Here is a 9,351-nt window from a genome sequence, read left to right on the forward strand (position 1 = left end):
GCAGCGCACCAGACTTTGTGATGTCTTGAGTGCATTTGCTCATCCACGCAGCTGTGAACATGAAAAAAAAAACACCTCCACCCACACATGCGAACCCTCGTCCTCGCCTCCTGCGATGACAACGGCATGGCAAACCACGTCGGCCCCGTCTCCGGTGATGATCGGTCCTATCTCGGCCTTGCCAAGGCCGACCGCATCACCCCAATCTCAATCTGGGGCTAGCTATGTGCTGCTCCTCCACGCGGAATCGACTGGCGCGCGCGAGCAGAATTCTTGGGCAACTGAGAAATAGCAAGTCCACAGAAATAAAGAAATTTCGGGGAGCTTTCTGGCTTGCAATGCCTGGTGCATGTGAGCCCACCTGTTGCAACTACCAGCATGCATGCATCCAGGTTGGTCAAAGCACGACCTGAGGCATCGCTGACGCATGATGTTAGGTTAACTTGTGTACTGCTTAGCTTAGCCAGCAGCAGTAGTAGTACTTAGAAGAGGGCAACGCGGCACACGGCACGACTTGGACTGCACACACAATCCTTTTTTTCTCGAATACGCAAAGCTTGCGTATCTTTCCATTGATAAAAGGAGTAGAATGAGAACATCGAGGGATACAACACATGACACAAACGCAGACAGGCGTGAACATGGTTCCCGGAGCAGAGAAGGGATGCTCGGCCCGAATGGAGGATACAACACAGCTAAACCTACCAAACCCAAAACCAAGAGTGTCCAAGCCGAACCAGGCATAACTCCAACATCACTCGAGCCAATACGACGGACACCGCGAGCGAGCAAGATAACGCCTTCAAGAAGGAAAACGAAGTCGAGACGTCGTCGCCATCCGGTCCGGAGGAACCAAACCGAGGGTTTCCCCTGAGCTCGAAGGGGGGCGCAGCTGAAGGCCTTGACAACGCCTCCAAGAAGGAAACGACACCCGCAGGTGCCGCCGTTGCCAGCACCGGCAAGCTGAGCAGGGATTTCTCCCTGGCCTGAAGCTGAGCTATCCCATAGCCGCCGAATTGGGGATCGAAGATGAGGAAGCCAATGTTAGCTGGAACCACCGTGTACGAAGCGGGTTGGTAGGGCTGAACCTGCCGTCGGAGGGTGGCACCGCCTCCGAACCCAGGAGCTTTGGATCTGGCCAAGCAAGGACTAGAGGGACGCAGATCCAAAACTGGCGTGGCCTTGCCGTCGGAACATGGGCGAACCAGGTGAGCCAGAAGGGACGCAGCTACCTAGCTGCCAAGGCCGGAGCCTCCCGACAAAGGCACCGACGGTGGGGGACACCGGAGAGACGCGGACCCGAGACCGCCGGGGCTGGAACAGCTCCAGCAAGGACCTACCGTGAGGGGCATGTGTCTGCCACATCCCTAGAAGCATCGCCGTCTCCATCCAGAAGTCGTCACCGAGTCCTGGGGGAGGAGGTGCCGCCGGATACGAGGGGGGCCGCCTGCATAAGGAAGGCCGCATGCCGCGAACTCCTCTGCATCCAGCCGCAGGTCCGACACCCCACCCATGGCCGGCAGCAGCACCAACAGTGGCTGGGCCGTGCCGCCGCAGGTGGTGAGGAAGACCGCAGGGGAAGGCGCCCAAGGCAGGAACGCCGAAACCACCGCCAGACCAGCAAGCAAAGGCAGCAGCTGGAGAAGATGCCGGGGAAGCGCCGGGGAAGGGACCCGGGTCGCGCGGGAGGGGGAGGGGCGGAGGTGGCGTCCTCGACGGCCGGGGGAGTCACGGCGAGCCCGACAGGGGCCGGATCCGGGCTCAACATGGCCTGGGCGCACCGCAGCCGCGCTGGACCGACCAGGGGTCGCCGCCGGGGAGGGGGGGTGATGGAGTCGCGAGGAAGTAATCTTATTTTGATTCCTTCCTTCTCAAAAAAGTGAAATCACCATACTTCATGGATAATCAAATATTGTTTTGATTCCTTCGAGGGGGAGGGGGGGAGGGGGCGGTAAATTGGAGCCCATAACAGAAGTTGAAATATATCGGCACCACAAAGGGAGATTGTGCACCGTTTATTTCCTGTTTATTTAGACATGTATTAGTGTGTGTTTTTCTTGGAAAGTAATCTTCAAATTCAAAAGATAAAGCTTTCAATGACCATATAGAGTAGAATATATATTATCATTTTCTGAGATAAAAAATAGTTAGTTGCACAAGAAAGATATATCATTTTAGTATCATTTTCCGAGATACATAAAAGTAGTTAGTTGCACAACAAATATATGCACGACTCCTATTTCTTGAACTGGCTATCTGAGATGGAAATAACATCAAAGTATTATTATTTTTCTTGAAAATTGTGATGTATCATGCATGGCAACTGATAAATTTTTCATTATTGGTAAATACTCACTACAACATGGCACTTGGTTAGGGGCAGAAAATCTGTCAGAAAAGTTGCTCATTGGGGTAATTTTGTGGTTTGAAGCCATATCATAATCCTCAGGAGACACAGTGCCTAGCCGTGGTTCTCGCCACATTTTTTACCATAAAACATAATTAATATGTTAGCTGGCAGACAAATTTGCCATTTTATATATATATCCCAGTTGATGCGTTAACATGCACATTTTTCCCTAGCAATTACAATATTCCTGGTAGAAAGAATTACCCCTATAATCATATTTCAATAATAGTTGAATGATGTTAATCTTGTGTTGTTTTGAAGTAACTATTCAACGCCCATGAGAACACAAAAGATGCTGGCTGAGAAGGTGACCCCCTGCATTTGCGGGGCTAGACTTCAACTCTATGATGCAAACAATGTGTTTTTATTTTCACTTCTAAATCTCGTCAATTATAATTATGATCCGCCATATAATTATTTGTGCAAGTTATTCAGTCTGCGTGGAAGAAAGTGGTGCCTCGTTTGGCTCTTGTTTTAGTAATCCTACATAACTAAGTAGGTGATCCCGCTAAGCTATTTATCTCAACAGCACACATGTCACATCAACATGCAAACATGTATGGCAAGAAGCCCGCCTAAACATGGTAAAGCATATGTATTTTCAATTTTAGTTCACATATTATTGATCAAAATATCTATAATCCATCCAATCAAATATAATTAGAATATATTGCAACAAATCCTGAAGGGTAACATCTAGTTTAATATAGTAGATAGTGCCTTGCCTTGTCAGTCAAGCATGGTGTTGCTATAACCTAGCTATTCCCTCCAATCAACTTTAATTGTACTAAACCATCGACAAGTACTGCTATGGATTGGGGGAGTATTAAAGTTCAAAAAAAAAAACAAGCTTATTCTCCAATTTAATTATCAAGCTAGGGCAACTAGTTGCTACATAAATATTAAGAGTGGTTGTTATGTTCTGTATACAAAAAAAAAATGCTTCCAAAAGTTAGAACATGACTTTTTTTATCAGATGCGTGATTAAGCTAACTAATCAAGCTGACCCCACAGTGAAAAATCCTAGAAATTAGAGCGCATCACGCAGCGCACGTGGTTCAATACTATTTTGGAGCTTCTAGGCCCTTTGAATTTTTCAGCTGCCCCCACACCCACTGCAGGGCGCCTATATTTTCTGTCTTTATTCCTTTTCACGAGTTGGTGCATGGAGTACATTTCAACACACAATGACCTTAGCTTGACGACCAATCTGCAACGCTATTAGAAGGAGGAAGGTTCGTCTCTCGTCGGGCGCTTCAACAATATCACGGGAATGGTCAAATCCAGGATATGCCACTCGTGCGCATTCGCTATCGATCCCATCCCACCATGCAAACAGTCTTTTTACCGTTCCGGCCTTGTCCAACCCCCCTTGGCATCCATCTGCGTGTCCTCTAAGACAACCCCTACCCCCCCTTGGAATCCTCTCTCTCTCTCTCTCTCTCTCTCTCTCTCTCTCCCTCCCTCTCTCTCTCATGACGCATGCATGTGATCCGTGGTACTCCCTCCGTTCCTAAATACTTGTCCTTCTAGGCATTTCAACAAGCGACTAAATACGGAGCAAAATGAGTGAATCTACACTTTGAAATATGTCTACATACATCTGTATGTAGTAGTCATTTGAAATGTCTAGAAAGACAAATATTTAGGAACGGAGGGAGTACATGTGAGGCGGAGGAAGCCGCCTTCAGCAGACTACGGGTCAAAGTGAGGCACGATTATCCTAGCCTAGTATATAACCCTGGGTGTAACTTGTAAAACTCTTTTCAGCTACTTCCCCTCTCTCTACCTCTAGCTCGAGCTCAACATAGCACGGCAATGGAGAATTACCCCATTTTCTTTGGGACGCAGCCCTCATCTTCCACCTCCAATCCATACCACTTCGTGGCAGGAGCGAGCAGCCATGACCATCTCCATCACCATGGTCAAGCAGCTGGCAATAACACCGGCGGCGGCGGCTTGAATCAAGGCCTCTTCCTGGGGTCCAAGCAGGAGGAGCCCTCTGAATCAAAGGATGGTGGCGATGATGGTGCAGGAAGTAGTTCACAGGGCGGTGGCGGGGAGGCGGACGTTGTCGTCGGGAAGAAGAAAGGCGAGAAGAGGGAGCGGCGGCCGCGGTTCGCGTTCCAGACGCGCAGCCAGGTCGACATCCTCGACGACGGCTACCGGTGGAGGAAGTACGGGCAGAAGGCCGTCAAGAACAACAACTTCCCCAGGTCTGTAAATCCGTGCCCTAATTTCTCATGTGACACCTTGACTTGCTGATCCTGACTGATCGATGATCAAATTGTTTTGATGTTTGGTATACTTCTAGATGTTGTTTGGGACTTCTAACCATTGATTGTTTCTCCTTTTGGGTTCCTTTTTCCATTTGTTTGGCGTGCAATTTCATTTCATGTTTTTGATGGGCATGAAGCAGAAAGTAGGTGAGAGCTATTGGAGTCCCAGTGAATCTTCCAAGCTCTGGTAGTGGTTGCCTACATGTGATAACGACATGTCTCATCCTCATCATCTAGTCTAGGCGTATGAAAAAGCTAGCTAAGTTCCACGTGATTTTGATGGGCATCGCCAATAAATAGAGAGCTGATGGCGATCGAATTTGACTAGGAATAATTTGAACCATCAGTTAGAGGTGGATTGAACGCTGCACATTATCTACTCCTTATGTCTATAGATTATCCTAACTAAGTCACCATATTAGCATGCCACCTGGAGCACAAAAGACAGTCTTTTTGGGATTACCGACTACAGACGCTGTCTGGCCTTTTCCTCTCTAGGGGCCTGGGTTATGCTTATATTATTTACTAGCTAGGCAACTAGCAGACTGACCCGTGCATTTACGCGGCTAGCTAGATTTCATACATGCTAGCTAGATCTCATACATGAAACTGTAAATGATGGTGATATGGAAAAAATATCTGTGAAGAATAAAATTATTCTATTTTTATATAAAAGCCTTATATACGTTAATCGCTGGTGTTAGAAAAGTGCAGCCACCAGGATTCCTCTCAACCAAAATATATGACGATGTGATATATTGTTGATATTTTTAGATGCTAATGCTAATAACAATGCATTTGGCTTACATTTTAAGCATACTTTACATGATTTGTTGCTTGCAACATTTTTTTATCAATACTCTCTCAGTCCCTCTTGTTATATTTTCTTTTCTCTGATGATGGACGTTACTGTTTTAGTTATTTCACTTGCCCATCTATGTCAACGTAGTTATCAATAAGGAAGAGAGAATAAGTCACATGGTTACTGCTAGATCTTCAGTGTCATCATCTCGGCAAAGACGCGCATGTACTTCAACCTCTATTCATAATTAGTATATTTGATGGCCTTTCCTATAGGTTTCCTAGCAATGAATGTAATTATCGGTTTATATTGACTGGGAATTTATATATGTAATAGGAAATTTCATTTCACGCAGCTTCCCGGCTCACATTTATAGCATAACCAAAAAAAAACTATCATATACTCAACATGATTTGTTCATTTCAATCTTTACATTTAGCTTCATTCGTATGATATGCCACTTGCATATATATCACACATTCAAAACGACCTGACTCTTTCCATGTCTTGCACGTGGTCCTCGTATAAGCATACACTACTGGGTTCTTCAAAATCTACTCTTTTAGTCTCACCCCCAATTGCCATGAACTTTGAAAGTGACTGACAATTCAAGAATTACCAAGCTTGACTCTTTTATACTGGAGTAAAATGTTGTTTCCATATAATCGAATCCACTAAGGTTTATACATTTAACAAATCCAAGAATGTCGATACATCGGATGTGTGTTGCTTGGTGTGTAACTGCTTGATGTTAATCCTCGATCACTACATACTCCATGATATTGAATGGAAATTAATTTGTTTGAGTATAATTAGCAGTTATATATTTGTGGAAACTTTCCATAACATATTGCTTCCCTTTGCTTCGTAGTATGTGACTAATATTTTTCAACATAACCAAGACAACTTTACTACATAACTGACTTCCAAACTTTATTGTTGCAGAACAACAATATTTAGCTTCCAGGTCTAGTACAAGCTTATATCCTATTTAATTCTCAAAATGTACTATTTTATTGTCGGTTACAACTGTTGTGAACTTTGCAAATGACATGCAATTCAAGCATATATACCTTAGTTAAATCCATGCAGGTTGACCCTTTTAACTAATCCATACATATTGACCCATCTAAAACATGATGAGTTTCTTGTTGGTCCTCTGTCACTGCAAACTACATGATACCAAATGTAAATAAAATAGCTTTTTTGTTCCACATTTCAATTTAGTTTGACTGTACATATAAATCCATTTGTTCATGGTAACAAATTATTGGTTTACCCATTTTTGACCATAATAATGGAGTACAAAAATCAATTGGCTATATTTTATTTCTGATCAGACTAATCCATGCATATTGAGATATCTAAGACAAGTTGTGTTTGGTGTTGGTCTTCTATCATTGCAAACTACATGATACCAAATGGAGATCAAATCGTTTTTCAAAAATTGTGCATATACACCCAATCACTCAGAGTAAACAATTAAATGTGTTTAGCTATATGTCACCATAATAATGGAGTACGAATATCAAATTTGGATATGTTTTATTTCTGATCAAACTATGTACGTGAAAAGAGTTCTATATCTTTACCTACTGTTTATATCGTTACCTACTGACAGAAGAGTAGAATATAGCTCTTCTGTCAAGAAGTTCATTCTTAAATTTAGCTATTTGTAACCCTAATACTAATAGTCATCGTATATCTTTACCTATTGTTTTGCATGAACTGAGAGAATAGCACAATAAATATCTATCAGTGACTAACTTATATACTTGCTAAAATAAATCATAGTATAGTAGAAGAGGTCATATTGTTTAGTTGATTAGAAATAAGGCATGCACAACATAGTCTGATTCGTATGTAAACCATTGTCCAATTAATGCCCAAGTCATTGTCAATTAAAATTCTTGCTGATGTTAGAGGTGGCGTTATCCATGTTCTACCATTGTCATACACAATGCGTTGATTTGTGATTGCTCTGATATAACAACCTTTATATGAGATATTGATATGTATGTCTAATTGTTAATTGAATTTAAATCAAAGCCATTACCACATATGATGGAAGGACTATTTAGCTTATTTGGACGAAAATGGTGGCTTAATTGCCTCTTCTTTTAATAATTACATAATAGATAGATAGATAGATAGATAGATAGTCTCATCTAACATCGGCGCAAGAAATAGACGACTTATGTGTATGTTGATGCATGTCTTAATTAAATTTATACACTTTCAAAAATAATATAATACTTCAAGTAACAAATATTTAAGGCGGACCAAAAAATGAGATAAAATGACAAATACCAAATATTTATTAGACTTCAATCCTTAAGAACAACGATTTACCATTGTGTTATAGGCTTTTTTTCCAGAACAATTAGATCTTAAAAAATTGTTGATATGGCACATCACGGTAATCTTATTATGAACCATCCCAACATAGGAAATATATTAATGTCAATTGAATTGCAAGAGATTAAAGCAATGAATGATGAATCATTTTGTTACTAGTCATACATCTAAAAACATATACCAATTGATAATGCTTGGATGACTTTAGTGAACCTCCTTGGATTGTAAAAATGAATAACAATGGAAGAAAAGGAGCACAAGATCCTACATAGATACATATAAGAAATTGGTTGGATTCCTGCATGAATGGTGTACATAGAGCTTTCCATAGAAATTTTCTACTGCCATTCTTGTGCTCCCTACTCCAAGTCTAGCCCCCCCCCCCCCTCACTTATTGCTAAAAGGCTTTGCTGCTGGTCTTATGATCCATGTAGCACAATAGCCTTTAAAAAAGTACTGACTTGTTTGTTACATGCAGGAGCTACTACCGGTGCACGCACCAAGGATGCAACGTGAAGAAGCAGGTGCAACGGCTATCACGGGACGAAGGTGTGGTGGTAACGACATACGAAGGCACCCACACGCACCCAATCGAGAAGTCCAATGACAACTTCGAGCACATACTCACCCAGATGCAGGTCTACTCAGGCATCAACAACGTCTCCCAAACCTTTGGCAACCAACACATGTTTCAATGAACATCACATGCAAGGCTAAACAATGCCTATGCACGCTCGCAGAGATTATCTTGATTTGTACATTAACCCTAGACATGTGAAAACGTAAAAGAGTAATAAAGCGTGATGCCATAGCTAGATAGATGCAGGTTACTCATGCGAGTTTTTTTTTCATTCCTTTGTTGATGTTTTTTTTAATTGTAGATGAACTATATATTATGGACTAATCGATCAGTACAAAAACATAAAGTATTAGCACCTCGGGGGTATGTGTGCACTAGTGTTGTACAGCTCCTCATCATCCATTTCAGATCTAGTATAAAATCATCCATATCATATCCACGATGCATTTATGCATGTGTTTGTTTTCAATTTTTCACATCAGTATGACCTGTTTAAGTTGTACTTGTTTGGTTGTATTATTCCGATCGAAAATGATGAAATACATATGTGAAACAATCTCTATCAGAATATGTCCATGCACATATGAGATATGACCACATGAGGACCCCTTTTTCGTGACCAAAACACAAAAACGCAATAATTGTACTTGGTCTATAATGTGAGTATAGAGCAAACTTGGGCTTGGTATAAGCGAAGGGTTTGATATTGAAGTTGAACAATTGTAACAGGGGCTTAATATAGTGTGGTAACGGAAATAGATTATACGAAGTTGGTAGTCAAATACACGGGGTCAAGGGAGGGGCAGGCTAAACGCCTGCGAGAGGGGTGTCTAGATTGGGTGTGGTGGTTGGCCAGGGATGTTTTCAAAGCTAGCCTCAACCGTCTTTGTCACCGGATGTATTCTATTGACTAGTACACGGG

The 9,351-nt window shown here is 42.4% G+C and overlaps 1 protein-coding gene across 1 annotated transcript; it reads left to right on the forward strand.

The window, feature by feature from the left end:
- Window positions 1–4,194: 4,194 nt before the first annotated feature.
- LOC123043081 (probable WRKY transcription factor 75) lies at window positions 4,195–8,812 on the forward strand. The gene is made up of 2 exons (XM_044465426.1): window positions 4,195–4,626; window positions 8,328–8,812. Exons 1-2 carry the CDS (start codon window positions 4,229–4,231, stop codon window positions 8,545–8,547), a joined length of 618 nt encoding a protein of 205 aa, XP_044321361.1. The 5' UTR covers window positions 4,195–4,228; the 3' UTR covers window positions 8,548–8,812.
- Window positions 8,813–9,351: the final 539 nt, after the last annotated feature.

The sequence above is a fragment of the Triticum aestivum genome, chromosome 2B (genome assembly GCF_018294505.1).
Source record: "Triticum aestivum cultivar Chinese Spring chromosome 2B, IWGSC CS RefSeq v2.1, whole genome shotgun sequence".
Lineage (NCBI taxonomy): Eukaryota > Viridiplantae > Streptophyta > Magnoliopsida > Poales > Poaceae > Triticum > Triticum aestivum.